The sequence below is a fragment of the Pseudopipra pipra genome, chromosome 5, assembly GCF_036250125.1.
Source record: "Pseudopipra pipra isolate bDixPip1 chromosome 5, bDixPip1.hap1, whole genome shotgun sequence".
Classification (NCBI taxonomy): domain Eukaryota; kingdom Metazoa; phylum Chordata; class Aves; order Passeriformes; family Pipridae; genus Pseudopipra; species Pseudopipra pipra.
This window is the reverse complement of record NC_087553.1, coordinates 19,451,393-19,473,123: the sequence shown is the minus strand read 5'-3', so window position 1 is coordinate 19,473,123 and position 21,731 is coordinate 19,451,393. Positions and strand designations below refer to the sequence as shown.

The window sequence follows — 21,731 nt, the reverse complement described above, 5'->3', positions numbered from 1 at the left end:
CCAGAGAGGAGAAACTCCATAACCTCCCTGGGCAGCCTGTTCCAGTGCCCTGCCAGCCTCAGTGTAGAGGTTAAACTTCTTGTGCTTTAGTTTATGGACATTGCTGCTTGTCCCGTCGCTGGGCACCACCAAAACGGGTCTGGCATCATCCCCCTGGCCTTTAAGATATTTATACACATTAGTGAAATCCCCTCTCAGTCTTCTCTTCTCTACACTAAACAGGCCCTGGTCTCCCAGTCTCTCCTCATAAGAGAGATGCTCCAGGTCCCTCATCCTCTTTGTGGCCCTCCGCTGGTCCCTCTCCAGCAGCTCCTTGTGCTGAGGAGCCCAGAACTGGACACAGCACTGCAGCTGTGGCCTCACTAGGGCCGAGCGGGAGAATCGATCTGGTCCCGTCGATCCCTCTCAGCTACAGCCCCGTGTGCTGGGCAGCGCAGGGGGAGCACCCGGCGCGGTGCCGCTCGGAGCGGCGGGGCCCTGAGGGGCGCGGATCGGGGCCGGGCCGGCCGCACCGCCCCCAGGCCGCCGCCAGGGGGCGCCGCGGCGCTGCCGGAAGCGGGGCGGGCGCGCTGTGGGCGGGACCCGCCCCCGGCCCGCGCAGGGCACGGGGGGAGCGGGGCCGGGCCGGGCCGTGCCGGGTGGCGGCCGCCGGCGGGCCATGCTGCTAAAGCTCCTGCAGCGCCAGACCTATACCTGCCTGTCGCACAGGTATGGGCCCTGCCTCTGCCTCGGCGGGCTCGTCCTCATGATCGTCTCCGCCCTGCAGTTCGGGGAGGTCAGTACGGCGTGGCTGCCCCGCTTCCCCTCCGTCCCTCCGTGCAGAGCCGAGCGGTGCCGGCGGCGGAGACTCAGCCCCGCGGCTGCACGGCCCGGGAGGCGCGGGGACGCTCGGTTCGGGGCTGTTTTTCCTCTGGGGAGCCGGGCGGTGGTGGTGTCTGTGAGCAGCGGGGTCCCCCGGCAGGCACCCTGTGGCCCGTGCGGTGACAGTCCCGCGCCCCGCCCGCCGGGCGCTGTTCGCGCTGTGCGGGCGGCGCCGGCCGCGGGCCCGCCGTGCCCCGGGCAGGGAATGGCTCCATCCCGCATCCCGGAGGGAGCGCAGCCCCGCGGCAGCTCCCGCTCCCCGGGCCGCCGTGTTCCCACCTGTTGGGCAGCGGGGCCGCTCTCCCGGTGGGTGCCCCAAGGGGTTGTTAGGTGGGGTCTGGCAGGTTCGATGGGCCCCGGCGGAGCAGAGGTGACACCAACCAGCTGCTGTTGGCTGGTCTTGTGCAATTTTTTCCACTTCCCTTATCAAGTGATTTATTAGTGCTGTGTTTTTGTTTGAGTCTCGTAAAGCCTGTGCTGGATGTAACCTTCACATGGCGACTGGGAGTGACAGAATCTTTCCCCCTTCCGGAGTTTAAGTGGTTAAATGTATCCTCCCTCCAAGCTGCCTGCAGCTCATATGGGTCTACCTTACTTTGCTCGCTACTTGTTACTCAGTTTGCTCGCGTTCTTTTGTAAATGATGCAATGTAACTTACCCTTTTTCTATATATGATTTTATACACATGTATATTTTAAAGCTTCGTTTTGTGTTGCCCTATGTCTTTGGGAAGTTATCAGTGAAAGAATGTGGAGAGGAAAGAACCTACTTCAGTGCAGTGTTTGAGCATATAGTAAGGATTCAGGGAATTCAAGTATTTTTGTCAGTCTAAAAGGATGGCAGTGTTAAATGCAAATAGACTGGAATTTCCTGATTCCTAAGTTGTTCTCTTTTATTTTTTTCTTTTTTTTCTCTCCTTCTTTTATTCCCTGTTCTATTTTGATGGTCTCTTTCAGATAGAGAGGGGAAAAAAGAAGAGCCATAAAGAGTATTATATGAAACCTTTGAGTGTGCCACAATCAAAACCTTATTTTTTTTATCAGTACATCTTTGCATAAAGTACTTCATCACTGCTTTCTTGCAGGGTTCACAAGTTCCCGGGACACTTCAAAGCCATCAGCAAATTAAGTAATTATATAGTACTCTTAGACACCTGTTTGTACATGATTATCAACTTAGATTGGTATAGACTTCTTGGTGTTGTGAAACTGAGTATAGTTTTGCATTTCTTCAGAAAGGGGACTTAAACTCAACTTTAGGATACCATAGAACTTTGAAGGTTTTTAACAATACTTCAGTAGTTGTCCAAGTTTTTGTTGATTTTGGTGAGAATCAATTGAAATCACTGCTCAGAATTATTTCCTTACTAACTTTTACTTTGATGCTTCCAACCCTTTTAAAGCTATTTGGAAAGCTTAGATACTGTTTAGACAGTGAGCAAAAGAAGTGGTAAATTCATGTAGATTTTCCAAATTATATGTTAAGAAAAAAGGAAAGTGACTAGCAAACAAACCAAACAACCAAAACCAAGCTAAAACACCAACAAAACCTTCACCCTTTATAGAATGGCCATATAGGAATATATAAAACTCTCTTTCCCTCCCCCCGTCCCAATGATGGTAAATTAGCCTGGTAAGATATGTTTGAATGCATTTTGCTTTTTGCCTTTGTATATTGGTAAACAGTGGTAGTTTACCAATTTAAGGGAGATTAGGCTTGTGAGAATGAACACTGTTCACATCTTCTGACAACTGTAGTGGGAATGGAAAACACTTCTCCAGTACAGTCTGTAAGGCAGCAGCTAATAAAAAATATAAAACTGTTTGGAAAATGAAACCAAGAAGTCTCTCTAGAAATTAACAGCTCAACCATTTTTTAGCCATCTGTGGCAAACTCAAGCAATAAAAAGCAGTGTGAGGCACCGCTTATCAGACCCTGGTGTCTGAGCAGCATCTTCAGTTCTGCTTTTCCCCTACCCCCAGAGCCAGCTTTTTGTCATAGTAGGCAATATTAGATCTGATTTCTTAGATTCATGCTAATATCAGTAATAGTGGTAAAGTAAAAATGGATGGTTAGGGCAAATAATTTGAGATTTGTAATGATGTCTTTGCAGCCAGAAGCTGAAAATGAGCTTCCTTTCAAGGAAGAACTTGAGCTCAATAAAATACCAGGGCATTGAGCGTGATTCAGAAATATTTCTGCAAAAACATACAGGGTAGCCAGGTCTTAGCCAGTGCTATAACTTCATTGTTTCAAGACAAATAATATGTCAGGAGGAAACAGTTGCAGAGGAAAAAAATGTATCAGGTAGGAAGAGCTTAACTTCGTAATGTGTTTCCAAGAGATCTCTGTTCTGTCCTTTCTGGTTGTAGTTACAATTACACAAATGCCTAAGGCAAAGGCTTGAATGTTAATTTTTTCTTCTGGAGAGCCATATTATTCATATAATATATTACAGTCTTACTCAAATACTTCCGTATTTCTTCTAGAAGCAGATCAGCATGTGCCAATTCATCATTGTCAGTAGTAGCAAAAGTTTCCACATGGATATGATCTTTCAGTGTGTGCTGTATTAAACCGGGTATTTGGCAGAAGGACATAATGACTCGTGCATAAAAAAGGTGTAATAGTATGTTTTTAAGACAATTCTTGACCTTGGTATTTAAGGGAGGAGATTTGTATGCCTTCCTGGGAAATATATGTGCTTTGTGTGAGGAGAATAGAAGTGTACTGATGTGATCTTGGTTATAGAGACCGTTTGCAGCTCTGGCAGGAATTGCATGTGCATGCACTTGTCACCCAGGCACATGATGGAGCTTCTCTGCTCTCTAGAAGGCTTTAATTTGCTTTATGGTCAATCAGGGTAAAGAGGTGTGTATCCTCAGAAAAGGGAGGAAGGTTTATGTTATGGCTTTGAACCCTACCTTAGAGAAATAGTATATTTCGTAGTTCCTATAATACAAGAAATAAACATTAGTAAAATTTATATCTAAGAAGAGTGGTGTAAATAACTATTATCCTTTGCTGATTTGCAGATTTGGGTTTTTTGTGTTGTTTTGGGGGGTTTGTCTGTTTGTTTGGGTTTTTGTTTTTGTTTACCCTCCACTATATACAAATATGTACTTACCCCAGTAAAATTAGTCACTGTGCTTTCTTCTCTAAAACAGTGCAAGATGCTTATATAGTTTTTAAGGTTGGACTTTCACTTTAAAAGATATTAGCTGTGTGTTTGTCACCACCATTTGTCATCTGCTCCAACAACCAAGCAGAGGAAGATCAAGCGCTCCAGTTTTTCGAGGTTCATCTTTCTGTTGATTTAGCCATGACTTGGCTCACTGTGGGGTCAGGTGAACTCGTGTCAAGCTAAAGGGGGATGGTAGGAGTGCAAGGGGATGGAAGAGAGGCTGCAGCCTGCAGAAATACTGTGCTGTTGGGTTAGTTGGGATGCAATGTAAGACTTTACCTCTGTTGGAAAGAGCTGTTGGGTTTTAAGTCTGTAGCTGGGTGAATTCACATAATTTGATATGCCCTGGCCTGGCTGTTTGTTTGCAATGCTCAGGTTTCAGAGGTGTGTATACTTCAATATGTCCTTTATGAGAATAGAAAGGATGATGAGCAAAACTATGCAGGTCTGTGTGTGTGTTAGGGGTTTTCTGCTTGTACTGGAATATATTTGATTTAGGTCTCAGTTTTGGGAAAACATTCCTGAATTTTTAGAGACAACGGGGATGTAACCTAAATAAATAGTAGTTTAAAACATGTTAGTAAATCGTGAAATCCTTTCATGCAGAGCAAAACAAAGTTTGTTTAAATTAAGTGGGCTCTTCAGTTCTAAGTCTGATTACTGACTCTGTGTAACAATTTATTTAGGATTATGGTCTGGTCAGTTGTACATTAATGCATAGATCAATTCAAATTAAATTCATAGTGGTTAAACGTTTCAAAAGGAGAAATTAGTGTCTAACTTTAGAAGGTGGTGACATTAAGTTGTTTTGTGTTTGGTTTTTTTTTTTTCTTTGCAGGTTGTCTTGGAGTGGAGTAGAGACCAGTATCATGTTATGTTTGATTCATACAGAGACAACGTTGCTGGCAAATCATTTCAGAATCGGTGAGCTTTACCTGCACTTGACATATCACACATTTTACTGTTCAATGAATTTTTAAACACTTAAGTAAAATATTTGAGATGAAATAACATACTGTTGAATAGGACCTTAATGTATGGGCTCTAAATCCGCAGCAAATTTTAATGATTTAAAATTAGTGCATAGTCAGTGCATAATCTCCTATTTTGGAAGATGTTTGACATTTGGAAGCTGTAGTCATATAATGGAGTTTACGCTTTAAATGCATTTTAATCATCCAGTCTCTAATGAAACATCAAAATGGTGACAATGCTAACAATAAAGGGAGGACATTACATGTTTTCTATATTAAGACAGGAAAACATAAGTACTGTTCCTGTGTGCTTAAAATTCCAACTTAAAGTGTTCTGAAAAGTTATTTTTCATTTGCGTCAAGTTTTCCGTGACATCTCATGAGGAACGTTATTTAGTAGAGAAGTCACAAAGCTAGTAAGAAGCTTTTAAAAGCTGAGTGCATGGGAAAAGTCTCTCACAGCAAGTTGGGAACCAAGTCATAAGGGTCATTTGTTTCAGTTGTATTAACTGCTACATGGCTTCCTGTGGCTTCATCATTTGTGTCTGAATAGCCTGGGGTCTGTTGCTCAGGAGGTCAGTGGACTGTGAAGTGGTAGGTGGAAGAAAGCTACTAAGGAGATATCTGACTCTTAACATTGATACACTTGACTGGGAAAAAAACCCAACCCTGAAAGCAGATGCTTTAATCTGCCTTGAGGTTTGTTGAGTCATGGGACAGTAGAAATCGTCAGATCAATTTGTCATGCTTTAGTTCATGTGAGATAACTCTGTAAAAGTACATTGTGTGGTGTCATTGAGTACTATACACTTTTATAGTCTCATCTCGTACCCCTCTCCCCCCTTTTCCAAAGAATGACAGATGAAAGCAGAGTGATACAACTCATGTGGATGATTGACTTCATGTTTACATGTTTCAGTGGTACTGAAGTGAAAACATGGCAGTTTGTTCCTGTCAGGACTAAAATACCTGACTTTGTGATAATTAATCCGCAGTATTTTTATAAAATAGCGGACTTTGTCCAAAACAAAATCACAAATCCTAATGTTGCAGTGTAGGTATAGTCAGTTCCCATTTCTGCACTGTGTTTCCTTACTTCATTTGGGTTGTGTAGAGCACTCCTTTGCTACTCTTCACTTCTGTGGACTGTGAGCAAAACATCCAGTGCCTGGAAAGGAGCTATCGGCTGCCTGAGCAAAAGCTTTAGGTTTTCTTGATGGGTGCTTATGTTATTTCAGTTCACCCATATGCCTTTAATACTCATACATCAGGCGTGACACAGAAGTTTTTTGAGATATTTGTATGCAGATACCAACTTCCTGAAAAAGTTAATATAAAAAAAAACCTTTGTGGATACATACTTTTATGCATCTGTTAACTTTTAGATGTCCCTTGTCGGGGTTTCACTTTATTTTTATTATCCAACTGCACAAATGCAGTAGTGGACCCTGTGCTGCAGTATGCACTTGTATCACTGGTGGTTTGGTGAAGTTTTTAAGACTGGTATCGATGCAGCATGTAGGGCTATGCATAAACTGGGGACTGTGGACTTCCAGTTTTGAATCTTCCTTATCCATTGATTTTAATCAGTTCTTATTGTAGCGTTAGAGAAAATTATTCAGAATTGGATAACAGGAAGATTGTTGGTTGGGAAGTAAAGCAGATCCACTGCTTCGCACAAAGTAGAAGCTGCATGGCCTTTAGGAAATATTAATGGATCTTCAACTGAATTTAAATAGCATTATTTTCTAGGAGCTTTGCAGGTAAACATCTCTATTTGTGTGTAACTGTTGTGTTATAAACTTTTGTAGAGAACCTCAGTGTAAAATGTAGACAGATTTTTGTGTGTGGGCAAGCTCCTTATGATTATAAACTCAAAAAACTTGTCACATAAAAAGAGAGGTGTTGAGAGCATCATTACTAACACCTGTTGAACAATCTTCTCTGCCAGACCAAGGAAGATTTCTTCTTTTGCCCTGAAGTTTAGCCATTGTTTTGGTTTGCTTTTCCCTCCTGTTGTACACCCTTGGCATCTCAACTGCTGCACTTTCCAGGTAGTCACATCAGCTGCTAAACTTGCTATTTACATTGCCAGGCTCTTACACAGCTTGAGACAGTGGAGTAGAAATTCCAAGCTTTTTACCCAGTCACCTCATCCAAAACCATTTTTGAAGATTTAGGTTTGATATGAAAACAAAAAGGGAGAGAAGGAAACTAAATAATGGAGTTGTGTGCACAAGTGTCTTGGATGAGAACTGTATTTTACTACTCTACATGCAAATTCTGTATTTTAGTAAATGCTGAAGTGTAACTTTGCTATTCCAGGACGTGACCAAGTCATATATAAAACTCCAAAATATGTACGGAAAGAAAATGTGAAGGAAAAATCCTCAGCTTTTAAAATGTACAGACTGATTTCAGTATGGTACAGCAAGTGAGAGCTCTCAGTGGTTGGCCAGCCATTAATTGTTGAGCTGAGTGAGGCTGGAGAGAGGAAAAGATGCACAAATTAGGGAGCAGGAATACCAACGGAACAGGTGAGTTGCTGTTGGTGCGTAGTTACAGAGCTGTAACAGGCAGGAGGGCTGGGAGGTTTACAGTGAGGAGCTTAGACTTACCTTGTTCATAAAGAGGCTCAGCAAGGACCATATGGTAGCTTGGAGAAGATCCAGAACCTGCTGTAATCCTTCAGCAGCAGTGGGTGTTGAGACAATGAGGCTTGTCTTCTAACTGCAATCTTGGCTGTAAGCATGGTTCTCGTGTGTAAACACATCATGGGTACGAAAAATACTTCCCAGCAGGTGTGTGTCCTGTCCCATCTGGGGGAGCTGGTGGCTCTGGCTTTGTCTTCAAGCAGGATCCTATTGATATTTTTAGATTTGCAAGTAAGAAATGGGTACGTTTTTGAAAGAGAGAAATGTAAAAGACTATCCACAGCAAGCCTCAACTTAATTAATTGTCTGGGAGTCTCCAAGGAAGTTTCCAAAGTCCATGTTTGCTGATATTACAATCAGTAGCAAATGGAAAAAACTGATGATTTTCTCTAGAAAGGTGTTAAAATAATTCCCACTTGAATCAAAGAGTGCCTTGATTTGCATCTATTGATGAACCAGAAGCTAGTCATCTCAAAAAGGGTAAATAGCTGATTGGAAGGGTAGTTGTATTTAGTAAATTGACTCAGCTCATCTTGGGCTTAACCTGTTTGCCAGATCGGTGTTTGTGATTAAAACCAAATGTATAAATCCACATGAGGGAGAAACACAGCTACAGAATTTGAGGGAGAAAGTTTTTGATCTTTTCTGACCTTCAAAAGTTTGCAAAAGACTCTACATGTTAAAATAGTGTTTGAGAACCATACTACTGAAGTGGCTCCCCTGTTCCTTTTCATTTTAAATCAAAATTCCACTACATACCTGTCAAAATATAAACTCTCAATACTCTCTAAGAAGGCATGAAACAATCCAGAAAGCTTTGACAAAGCCCAAAAAGGTGAAATCTTAATAGTGTTACTTAGCCTAATTGGAAGCAATAAATTGAATTTTGCAATATATGTTTTCTATTATTATGTTTGATAAACTTTCTGAAACAATGTATGCTGTAAAAATGCATTCAGAAAATTTATTTGGGTAAATTTGAAGCAGTTGGACTAGTGGATCTGCAAACAGTTCACTTGTATTTTACTGGTCTATCTCTATTGCTGCTGGTAATGAATAATGAGCTTGCCGTGCCACAGTTAATTCAGAGTTGGGATACCTACATCTGACCAAAAATGCCTTTCCTCTGGAATTTATTAGCGTTTGACTGTATGTGACAATAGCATAGCAAATTATGTAGTTATATGTGCTGTTGCATAGACACGCTTATAACAAATTATAAATTGGAGAGAGGCTTCACAGAAGTCAGAATTGCCTCATACCATTGAAAGACTTGGAGTTCAGGCTTTTATTTTGGACACTGTATTCTTCAGTGAAACCTACATTAATAAACTCTGCACTTTATCCAGAAGACTGAGGGTTGGGCATTTTTGAAATCTGCTGACTTGAGTCAGGTGCTTCCACCTGAAACACTCCTTTCCTAACTGTAGCATTCCAGTGACTATCAAACCAATAATTTAACTGATCACAAATGTAGAAAAGCTGGAAGAACTACTGCCATTGAATTTCTACTCTTGTGGAGAACTTTTTAGTTCAAAACATGCCTTATTAATGGACAAGAAGCTAGTCATTTCTGGGGAAAGAGGTGAAACAACTGATTAGGGGGGTATTTGTATTCAGTAAATTGGCTATTTTTTTTCTTGCCAGTTGAGAGGGTAGCCTTCTGCACAATGTTACAGGTCAGAGGTGAGAGAGACTTTCTGGATGGTGCTGCTGGGGAAGGCAGTGCTATTGCTTAGATGTTCAAACTGTCCCAGAATGACCCATCATTATTCTTTAAGTGTCATAGCTCAGTTAGGAACAGTGGTAAATTGAGGACGAAATGTTCCTGTCTATTGTGCTGTGACCAGCTACTGGCTGACCTTTTACCAAATTTTGTGCTTCAGTTACTGGATCTGAGCCAGTAGAAAATGAAGCTGGGTGGAAGCTGTCTGCTTGGTGTGCTGTGCTGGGGAATGCTGGTGAAATATTGCTTGTAAGCTCTGTCTTGATTTGAATGCTTTTTGAAGGACACAGTGGGTGGAGAGGGAACACCTCTGGAAAACATCATTGCATGACCCCATGGATCTCAGCATTAGAGAAGTGTTCAGTGTTTGCTAGGCCATCTACAGTTTGGGAAGATATTAAATAGCTTGACACTGGAACTTTTGAAAATAATATTTGGAGCAGCCTCCTGCTTTCTGGGACTGAGAGGTTCATCTATGGCAGCAGCCTGGAGTACCTGCTGACACAAAGCAGTGGGCCTTGGAGAGGAGACTATCATAAAAAAATAGAAAAAAGATACCCAAACCCCTTTCTTCTGCCTTGGGTATGTTAGGAAATCTGTAAGTCTCCAGAAACAGTTCCAGGATATTCAGTTGTGTCAAGAACTAATTTGTCTGCTGTGTCTAGAGTCTGAATTCTAGTACCCAAATTAAGTTGTTGGTTTATGAAACACCCTGTTAATGATAACTAAGACACATTCCTAGGATAGAGACCTGGTCCTGCTGAGATCTTATTGGCTCTGTGCAATTAAATAACAGCAAATATGATTTAAGTCATTATGCTTCATGCTGTCCAATCTAATGTAGTTGATGAATTAAGAATGTGCCTGGATGCTGGTGCTGACTTGTAAAATATTTGATGGGTTTGAAGGAATTGGGTTATAGGTTTCTGTAGGTGAAATTTAGACCATAAAGCTAAGATTTTCTTTAGTTACTGAACTGTTATAGCCAGTTGGTGTCCTTTTTGGTTTGTCTGCTGTTTTGTCAAAGGATTGTGTATAATTAAGACATGATATATATGGCTAAAGAGAGGCTTTTTGCTTTGTCTTGTTTGCATCCCAGACACCAAGTATTTCTGTTGTTAGACAGAAATTGCTATTGTAGGATGCCAGGAACACTTGTAATGTAATATTAAACAGCTCATGTAGCTTTCCTTTGAATTATGTAGGCTATGTTTGCCCATGCCAATTGACGTGGTCTACACCTGGGTGAACGGCACAGATGTTGAACTGATCAAAGAATTGCAACAGGTCAGGGAACAGATGGAGGAAGAACAGAAAATAATGAGGTAATGATCTTATGTATTTTTTCCCTTTAACCAACAGCAGCAATCTAATGCAGTACTAGTTCCCTTTGTTGTTATTTTTTCCTATGTTACTCAACATGAAAATTCAAAGCACATTTTCTCCCTTCTTCATTTGATTATTCTCAAAGCCTTGTTTCAGTTCTGCTTTTAGCTGTGAAGTACTGTGTAATAAGAAAACTGTTTAGATATAAAGCATAATAATTAGGGCTGTTCTGTCATGAATTTCTAAAATGCCATCCAAAGAACTGTGCGTTGTATATGTAATTTTGTATTGATTTCTCTAACTCCATTTGTAAACAACAATAATAATAATAATAAAACTATATCTCAAATGTATAACCTCTCTTCATCCCCCTTTTCTCCCCCCCCATCCCCTCCCCCAGTATTTCTTTTTATAATGGACTTAATAAATGCTAAGCATATGTTTCTTAAAGGCTTTCTTTTTAAGGTAGATTTCTTGTCTCCAAACACTGAAACTGATAAATAGGAAAATAATTTATTCATGTTATAAAGGTCTGAGTTGTGCTTTAATTAAGGAGCAAAGACCTGTGTTACTGCCTTTGGTGTTGTAGATGGTGACATACAGTTCTGCATAATTACTGATCTAAGCCTTTAAACACAGGCTGCTGCAGACACCTTGGATTATATCTTGCAACCATTGATTTGGTTCTTACTAATCAGCTTTGTTCACATGATCTGTTTTGGGCAGAAAATATGCTGAATGGAAGAACAACTTCATATTTTAAGGGTTGTAATAGTTTAATTCAGAATAATCAGAAATTCACAAGTAAGCGTATTGATCTGATTTTTGGCCCATGTTATATTTTGCAATTTAGGTACCACTGATAATATGATCATAAGAGAAATTCTGGAATTTTTCTTTGCTACCTAAACAATGAAAATATTAGTAGAACTTTAAATCCATTGACCTTAAACATAGGCATGGTCTCTGCTCTGAAAAACTTTCAAAATTTGTGCTAATATTTCCTTAGCAGTTCATATAGCTAATATTAGTGGTTTTAGCTTTGTCATCCCTCATGCTGTGATTCCCATTTTGGAAAGGGAAAAACACATTGTTTTCTTCCATAACTGATTTGGAAAGTTGATATCAAGCTTATGAGTAAGACTCAAATCCATGCCACATTCACTATCTACAGGGGCACCTGGTTCTCTCCCCTGTAGGTAACTTTTTTCATGTACTTTGGAATCAGTGAGCACTATTGCAGAAAGAGCTTTTCATAGACCTTATCAGAATATTTACGTTAGGCAAAACAATCAAGTCAGCCTAGTTTCAGGTCACTTCATCCTGGTTTCTTACCAGTGTTTTTCATATCAATATCAGTTTTGTTAAGTAATCTAATAATAAGCCCATAAAATCCTGTTAGCAAAAAGAGTCCTGCTGCCACAGCTGTCAGCACAACCATGAATTTATGAGCTCCACACTGCACCAGGGTGAGCAGTGAAGGGCACTTGTGTCAGCTTGTGCTTGCTGTGGCAAGGCCCATGGCAAGGCCTTGGCAGCTTAATAAGTGAGTTATCAGTGCTTTTGCAATGTGTCCCTGACTCCATTAACAGTCTGAAATTAGACCAAATTCCTTACTATCAACTCAGTGTTATTAAATATAGTTGTTTTAACTTTGTAATAGGGAAATCCTTGGAAAGAACGCAACAGAACCAACAAAGAAGAGGTGAGTTTTTTGTGGTTTTGGGCATAAATTGGAATAAGTGATAATCTGTTCATTGTTAACTGAAAGCAGATGCTGTTTGGGGTGGTGGTTTGTTCTTCTGTGGTCTATGCATGCTTTCCTATGTCACCTTAAGAAAAGATGACAGCATGATAATAAATATATATGTTGAATAAAAGTAAAAGTATTGTGACATTGTGTGAATGACCTTCTTATAACAATTTCTGGAGTTTGAAAAGCATATCCTTGTCACTGTTTAGGCACAGTCCCTCTTCCTAGTACGAATTTTTAATGTGTATGTACCTGAAGTTTTATGATTCAAAAGCATGAACTTTTTTTGATGTTGCTTTCACCTGCCATTTTTATACATGGCATTGCAAGTGATTGCCTGTGAAGGGTCAGGGCCACTTGTGGCTCTGCCACCAGGAAGTGGCAGGGCCTGATCTGTCCCATTCATTTGGCTTGGTCCTTCTGTGATTTAGAGATTTTTATAAGGGCTTCTGTGTGGGCAGACTTTGAAATCTTGGAAACTTCTGAAAAAACAGTTATGGTAATGAACTAAACACTGACAGTCCAATATTCCCCTTCTGCAGCAAAATAAGCGTGATTTCAGCAATGTCCCCCTGCCACAGCAAGCGTTACAAACAGTTGATCCGATTTTACAAAAGCATCTCTGATTGCATCTGACATTGATTTTTGTCCTAAATTTTCTACTAGTGTTAAATATACCTTTGGTATTTTGCTGTAGCGAGAAGCAACTGGAGTGTTTGCTGACACACTGCATCAAAGTGCCAATGCTTGTCCTGGATCCTGCACTGCCTATCAACGTCACACTGAAGGACCTGCTGTCCATTCATCCTGCTTTACAAGCTGCTAACAATATGTTCTTTGTAGCAAAACCAAAAAATCCTTCTACCAATGTGACAGTAATTGTTTTTGATAGCCCTAAGGATGGTAAGAACCTTTTTGTCTGATTCCATCCAGTTTTCTAGAGGAAGCTTTTTTGGTAAGCTGCTGTGAATTAGTTTTGGGGTTTTTTTCCCTCCAATTACTGACTCTGCAGCTAATTTTCTGTTTGACTTTAGGAAGTCATTCTGTGTCTCTAGCCCTCAGTGTGTTCCTCTAAATGATAACATTAATGATACCGTTTGTTTACCTCCCAGACAACTGATTACAGATGATTAGAGTTCCATGCTTTAAAAGACTGTTGCAAAACAGGTTTGATATCTCAGTATCTGTCTTGCACTGATAATCTCAGAAGGCTGAGGTTTAGAAGGAGGAAGAATGGTTTTAGAAGTCCTCCCTTAATTGCTGTGAAGTCTAGTTTAAATATTGCACAATAAGTTCTGCCCTTGCTCAAAGGATTGCATACTGTAAAACAAAATTATTCATGTGTTAAGCACATATAAGTAGGGTCTTAGGGCAGGTATGAACTTCCTATTTTGTTTAACATGTAATGCCCAGCCACTACCACCTACTAGCCCAACCACTGGTGTTTATTTTACTACCAAGAGTTATTTACTACTTACAAAGATAACTCTTCACACCATAAATATTGAAATCTTTTTACTTTGCATAAATATATCTTGATTAATAGAATATCAAAAAGAAATGACTTTCAGTTTTTGATACATTTTATGTATTCTATACAATACATTGATACAATACATTTTATGTTTTCTAGTTGAAGCTGCCCATTCTGGAATGATGAAAGACAACAGCAAACAGATAGTATGGAGGGCTTATTTGGTATGTTCTTTTAAAATCTGCTGATTAGCTTTTGTATGTGTTAAACATTCTGTATATATTTAGAAAGTTTCTGGACTATCCTTTTTCCATAACTCGCATGTAGAAAATAGCAAAAACTTTTAAAACAAACATCATTGTAAGTGTAAAAAGATCTTCATACCCTGTATTCTTCTTTTTAGACTACAGACAAAGAAGTTCCAGGTCTGGTATTAATGCAAGACTTGGCCTTCCTTAGTGGATTTCCAGCTACATTCAAAGAAACAAATCAGCTACGAACAAAACTACCAGAGAGCCTGGCCTCTAAAGTAAAACTGGTAAGGGTCTGGAAAAAACAGTACCTTACTTGTCTTGGTGTTTTGGAATGGCTTACATATGGGATCTCACTCACTGAGGAGATTTGGGATGTTTCTGATAGTAATCTGGTTTTTTCTGTGTGACTCTTTCCTGAGTAGTGAAGAGTAGCAAATAATGTCTCAAAGAGTTGCCTTTAAAAGACCAGTTGTTCATTCTGTGACTGCAAGTTATTGGGCATTAGATTTGCTAGCTTGCAACTCATTAAACGGTACCAGCCTTATCAGTTTCTCTCAGCCACTTGCTATAGGCTGTTGTCTTGCTGTAGGATTCTAGATCACTGACTTGTGACAGCAATTTGTTTATGTAGCTTCTTAGCTTTTTTCTTCCCTCTCTGCTTTTAGAGGAATTCTCGTAATAGTAACAGCACCAAACACTGCATTTCTCTCTGCCACGTACTCTGTAGGGTCTTGAGCAATTTGCACTTCAGTTTACCCCACATGCAAGGCAGCAGATCACACAACTTGTGGACAACTTGTCCACTGACATTTAGTGCCTCCTGTTCTTCATTGATGCTTGGACAGCTGTTTGAGTTATGCCAGGTTTAACAGATAGGTAAAAGTTTAAGAAGTTTGTTACAGTCATTGGTTTATGTATTGAAGAGAGATGTGATTCGTGGTGTGAAAAGGACTGAGTTTGTGGAAGAGAAGGAGGTAGCAGGGATAAAGGGATGGCAATCCGTAGGTAATTTGTCTTCATTAATCTAATGTCCACCTGTACCATGTGCTAATTTACTTTATGGCTTGTTCTTTGTGCTCAAATGAGCACAAGTTCCTTTCCTTTCCTTTTCTTTGGCAAGCTGGACTAACAACTCGTGTATTCTATTGCAGAAATTGTCTTGTGTAATCCCCTTCATAGGCTGGTCACACTGCAATGTAATGCAAGCTGAATTTCTTCTTTCTTGTCTCAGCTTGTGTTAGCTGGCTGTGTTAGTCTTGCTAGTGGTAGAAACCTTGCAAAGTAAACACATTTGTACCTCTCTTCCTACATTCCCACATTCATCTTCCTACATAAAACAGCTTAATAGAACTTTTAAACAGCCATTTAAGCTTGAATAGCTTTTTTTTGCCTTTGTTTACGTCTCTAGTGTCACAGGGTTAAACAACAGTGGATATTCATATGGCCAGTCTGCTAGTCTCTGCTTGTTTCATAAGCTGTGGGTATTTTTTTTTAATCACGTTAAAGAAATGGTGTTTCTGTAGAGAAATGACATTACTATCCAGCAGGAGATGGTACTTCAGTTGTTAGGTTCTTCATTTCAGGTTTGCGTGAGGAACATTGCTAGTTAAATGCTTCCTGACTTTGAGCCATCTGAAGAATCTTATTTCAGCACAGGTTCATCTGTTTGGGTTTCGATCCTAATCTAGTTCCTCACCACAGCTTAAGTTACAGGTTCCTGGTAGTTTTAACACATTTGACTTAATATAGCTGAAGAGCTTGGAATGTCTTTAGCTCTTTACATTTGCTAAAACTGTGCTTTTAGCATTCAAGAAATCTAGTAACATGACATTCCTTAATTATGTTTTTTCTGTTTCAATTTAAAAACGGTTAGCTTATGTTTTCCTGACATGGGCTTATTTTCTAGGAGCAGCTCTTCTGTAATGTTCTCATTAATTACCAAATTGGTATATGAAATTATATTGCCTTTCTCAGTTCACAGATTATTTTGGGGAAATCTGTCTGCTGCCACATCTGGGAATATGTTGGAGCATCCTCCCAGGCAATGTTTGTTCTCTGGCTGAACATCATAGACATAGGCTCTCATAGTAATGTATGAGAAAAATGTTCTCCCTGCAAACAATATTTGGAATTTCATTTTCTGTCCTTTAGCAGATGTTACTTTATGCTCTTTTCTGAACTGATTTTGATTTAAATCAGTTTTTATCCACAGTACCCACTTTTTAATTTTTTATTTCTGGTGTCTTGTATCATTAACACTTGGTGTTCCTTTGTCAGAGTAACTTTTTATGTGCTTTTCTTGGACCCTTCAGTGTCTTTCTGTCCTTGATATTTTACCACCTTCTCTTCTTTCCTCTGATGTCTGTTGTCATGGCTTGTACTAATATTTTTGCTGCTAAAACACAGTACTTTTAGTATATGAATACCTCCTGTTGAGGGTGGGTTTTTTCTGGTTTTTTTTCCTTGTTCCCCAGCTCTCTGCAGATAATTTCTGTCTTCATTCATTGTAGTTATTTCTCTAATTGCATTATCTGACTATTGTTAAAGTCAGTGTTGATAGGTTTTTTTTTTTCCTTAATACTCCTGTAATTGAGAAGTTCATAATTGTCTCCAGGATTTCTGCTGTAAATGTGTCAAGCACAGACCTTAGGCTAACCCATGTGCTAGAACAGAACATTTCATCTTCCATGGACACCTTTGAAGAACGAAGTACCTGGATTTCTCCTAATTACCTTTGAGCCATCTGCTGGTTTTATTATTTTCTTGTGGTCTTAAGACCTGCGGAACAATTCTACCTGTACCTTAGTTTTTTGATTACAGTATTATTTTTTTTTCGTTTGATCAGGGATTGCTTTCATCATCGCTTTTTGCATTTCAGTAGGCTCTCCTCGCAGTATTAGTCCAACAGGAAACATGACAGATGAATTCTTCCTGTATTTCAGTTGTACTTTTCGTATCCAAGCAGCTGGCTAATCTGTTGTCTGTGCCCGGGCTGATCACCAGGTTAGCTCTTCAGCAAATCTTAGAAATACTATAGTTTCTCTGTGTTTTTTTCACTACTGTCCAGATGAACATAAAGCCTGTATCTCTGGGTTGTCTTAGATATATTTTCCATCTCCTTGTGTGGTTTTATGGAAGTGGCATCCCATGCCTATCATGTTTCTACATGATTTTTCCCTATGCTGTCTTGATTGTGTTTTTTTTCCTCGTAATTTGTCTTCTGTCACATCAGTCATGTGTCATCTGTTTGTGCTGGTTCCCTTTTCCTTACTGTGTTCTTATCTTTGCAGGAACAGTGCCATTGTGATCAACTCATTATCTATCCCTAAGAATTCTCTTCTGCAATTTGGCTAGGCATATCTCTGTATAAACACAGTCTTTTGTCAGGTATCCACAGCATTCTGCAGTTTCTCTTTCCAGTCATCTTTGCTTTCTGTGTTTCTTTTGCTGGTCATGGATGCTTTAGAACAGTTAATTTGGGATTATTGTACCCCATGTGGTCATAGCAGTGAGTTCTTTCTCAACCAGTTCTCTACTCTTGATAGCAGCAATTTTTGTATGTTATACTTCAAATGAAATATATGTATATAAATGTAAGAAATGTTTTATTTGCATGCATAAAATTTTTACACATGGAGCATGGATGAAGTGTGTTGTTTCTATAGAAGCCTTTGCTAAGATCCAAGCTCAGACTCCGTTCTTTCAGTGGATGTTATAGGTAGGCAGTTATGGTAAACACAGCCAACTGTGGTTTTCTTCTTACCAAAGAGACATGCTAGGTTAATGCTACAGTTAAGTAGAAGAAAGGTTGGTTGTTCACAGTCTCCACTGAAATCTGAAGCAATTCCTCTGTTGTTATCATATCTGTTAATCTAAGCTCTCTGAAGTGGTGTGAGATGCCTGGTGGAGAGGAAGAAAGTTGCGCCTGAGTTTAAGCCAGACTTATGTCTCATAGATGCCTTCTGATGCTTAATGGGTTTCTGCATGCTATAAATAGCTGTTTCTTAGTGCAATGCTGGAAGTAAAGAAATGATGAAAAACACTTCCAGCAATGCTCCTATTAGAAGGGAAGAAAAGTGAGAAAAGGAGGAGTATAGCTGTCAGTGAGCTTGTGTTGAATGTTGATAATGCTGTTGTAGTTGGATTGCTTTAGTTTGATTCAAATCCCTTCTGAATCCAAAGAGGACCAAAAATTATTCAGACATCTGGGCCAGATGTTTCTTCTAAAAGTATGAGAAAAACAGCTGAGCTCAACCAGAAGTGGTTAAAAGGTGAAGATTTATGATATAATGGTTTCATTTCCAAGGTGAATTATGTCTGTTATGGTCTACTGAATTCTTGTACTTATGGCCTACACTGTAATGTAATGATATGAAATTTTATTTCCAAATGAAAGTTAATCAGCAGTGTGTCTGTTGGTCATAGTTGTTGTTCTACATTGTGAGTGTTATGACCGATGAGGTTGAAAATTATATTTGGCTGCTTTTTATTGTCTGTGCTTTCTTAACCGAGCGTTAACAAGCCACTAGATGGAGGTCTTTCTCTGATTGTGCAGCTGATGGCTGCTGAGCAGTTTAAAAGACATTATGTTGGACCTCTACATGAAGAACAACTGAACGTTTTGTTTTCACTTTCCCACCCCTTAACTACATTTCTACAGAAAACTATTATTCAGTTTAAAGAGACAGTTGTGACTTAATTTTTAAGTCGTGATGTAAAGACTGACAAGGGAAGGATTGACTGGGCAAGGGAATTTGATTTGTTTGATTTTGGTTTTTTGAGGCTGTCATGTTAACGATTTTATATTGTGTATAGAAGTGAAAATTTTTGGAGAAAGGTGATTTTCTTTCAAGATTTGATATCCTGGTTGCCTCAAGGACAGTTGAGATCTCCCTCTTTGCAAAACATTATCTCCTTTAATCCATATGCACACACATATACACAAATATGAACAAGGTATGTTAGAAACTAAGGGCTATCTTAGTGACATTGTTTTACTAATGGAAGAAAATCCACCTGGGAACCTGCAGGCACAGTGATGCTGGGTGTTTGCTGTCCTCACTGCCTTGAGGATGAGGGGTCTGGGATTCTTACAGTGGCTTGTCAGTGTTGTTGGAGCAGGCAGGTGGCTTTAGGAGTTGGTGTTTTATGATCACACAGATGGAATAAGTAAGCTTGGTGGAAAAAAACTTAAGGCATTGCATTAGTTTTGGCTTAGAGATGAGCCTCCTGCTGTATCACCTTATAAAGGGAACTTGAGACATTTTTAAAGACAGTAGTGTTTCATATTAATTAAGCTGTTTGTAACTCTTCAATACAACACATGGCCCCCTTCCCTTGCTATGTGGGCATATGAATTTTCCCAATATCCATATTGCAGTGTGAAAAAAGGAGCATCTCATTTCTTTAACAATCAACTTTGGTCATTAAGAAGATAAAGCAATGTAATTTAAAGACTGGTTAAGAGCCTAAGCCCTACCTCAGAAAAAAAGTGCTCAAGGCCCCTTACGTTGAGAAAATGGAAATGAAGATGTTTGCTTCCACATGGGATGCCTGAGCTCATCTAGCCTGTCTCCTAGTAAGCATTGCCAAACATGCTGGCTCCAAAGGAGAACCTGCATTTAAAGCTACCTGATGGAGAAAATGCAGTTTTCCTGTCTCATTTTCAAGTGTGTGATAGAAATGTGCAGTGGTGGTGTGGGTGTGTGCCTGCATAGTGTGTTTTCAGCCCACCTGTGTTAGCAGAGCCTCGCCTGGTTACACTGACCATCTACCTGCTGGCTTTTCTCTTCTATCTTTACAATACCTTTGGATCTGCTGACCTGCTTTGGCAGAATGAAGGTGTTCTGTAGAAGGTAATATTCCAAGGGAATGGACAATTGTGTGCATCCCTACTGAGAGGAGGTTAATACCTGTGAGACATTAGAAAATCTTCCAGGAGAAAATTCCATTTTGAATATACCAGCAACAAAATGCTCAGATCAGAGCCTGCAATTTATTAAATCTGGTTAGTTATGTCACCAGATGACTTCATTGAAATCTAACTTTATTGATAGCTCTGCTTAGGAAAAGACTGGTGTCTTAAAAAAAGTATTACTGGAAAAAAACCACAATGATGTAACAAAAATAATCTATATATTTTAGTGTTTAGGTTAACTGATGCTGAGCACTGGAGTGTTTTTCCACTACTTGTTGTTTGTGCTTGTAATATTACAGATTAAAAAAACTACAGCATATATGCTGTATTTGGGGGGGGGAAGGGGAAGTGTTTGTAATAAGTCTAGTTAGGAGTCTGTAGTACAGGTACTTATTTTGCTGAGTTTGTTAGGAACAAGTTAAAGAGAAACTGAATGTTCTCAAATGCTTTCAAAGCTCTAGAATGGTAATATTTTTGGTTTGTTGTATGTATGTTTTAAATAACAGATTCTAGGGGAGTGTGTGGCACTGTTGTATTCCTAAATAAAGCACATACCCAGTGATGGCAGCTTTGTAATCTGTAGCATTTCGATCCCGATATTTTTGGAGGTTGCTGGCTGCAGTCCATAACTATACCTCAGCCATTTAGCTACTGAAGCCATCCTTTCCACCCATAGGTTCAGATGATTCCCTGGAAGGTCTGAGATTTATCAGATTTTTCTGATGGCAGGCCTCATAAGTCAGATTGAAAGATCTCAAATAGCATATGAGTCAAAGCATCAACAGCTTTGAAATGTCACAAGTGGAACAGCTGGTCTTACTAAGGGAAGGGCTGCTAACTCTGGGACCAAGTGGTGGTTTAAAATGAGCAGAAAGGGTCACATTTAATAAAAAATAAAAAAATAAAACCACTTAAGGTTATTATGAAAGAAACTGATGGATTTGCTTTTTTTGACCCTGACATTATTCAAATTTTGGTAACTTATGAATTACATTTACAGATCTTATGCAACTGAAAACCTGGTAGATGTGGTTATTTGTCTTATGTTGCCTGAAGGAACAAAAATTAAGCATAGGCTCAAATAAATATTGTTAATGATTAACTGCATTTATTCTCAATCAGGCATGCACTTGGAAAATCAAAGTGCAGTTCTGCTTTTAGCTTGATGGTATCTGCTAATGCTACTTCATATGGTAAACTCAGCATTTTATTGGGTTATGCCATATTACTAGGGAGATGCTTTGGTGCCCTGTCATTTGTAAGCTCTATTAGCTGCTAGAGAAAGGGTGAGCGGGTGTGTAGTGCAAGCCCCTCATCCTGTGCATTATGAAACCTGATATACAGACTTACTGATGGCAAGAGATAAAAACAGCAAACAGATCAAACAGTCCTCAAGTAAGAAATGACCTTAACAGCATATTGGCAACCATCGTTAAGGACTTGGAGAACCACATGGATTAGCTCTGGAGCCCTTTGTATCTCAGATTTCGGAGCTGTAGGTTGAACTAACTGTAAACCATCCTGAAAATTTCACGCGTCTGACAGCGACGATACCTTGGTGCCCTTAATTTTCTGGGAAGATCATTGCTTGATTGAGATGGAAAAAAA

General features: G+C 39.7%; 1 protein-coding gene across 5 annotated transcripts in view; it reads left to right on the top strand.

The window, feature by feature from the left end:
* Window positions 1-602: 602 nt before the first annotated feature.
* The window catches only part of GNPTAB (N-acetylglucosamine-1-phosphate transferase subunits alpha and beta), a 42,530-nt gene continuing 21,401 nt past the window's right edge, over window positions 603-21,731 (top strand). Inside the window, exons 1-7 of one of the 5 annotated variants that reach the window (XR_010430643.1) lie at window positions 603-775; window positions 4,884-4,969; window positions 10,605-10,724; window positions 12,389-12,430; window positions 13,176-13,381; window positions 14,112-14,176; window positions 14,356-14,490. Coding sequence is in view for 4 of the 5 variants with exons in the window: in XM_064654795.1 (XP_064510865.1) it covers window positions 659-775; window positions 4,884-4,969; window positions 10,605-10,724; window positions 12,389-12,430; window positions 13,176-13,381; window positions 14,112-14,176; window positions 14,356-14,490 (771 nt within the window). In the remaining variant the exon portion in view is untranslated. Of the gene's footprint in view, window positions 776-4,883; window positions 4,970-7,344; window positions 7,557-10,604; window positions 10,725-12,388; window positions 12,431-13,175; window positions 13,434-14,111; window positions 14,177-14,355; window positions 14,491-21,731 lie in introns of those variants that run through there. The other 4 variants (XM_064654795.1, XM_064654794.1, XM_064654796.1 and 1 more) reach the window with 4 other exon arrangements.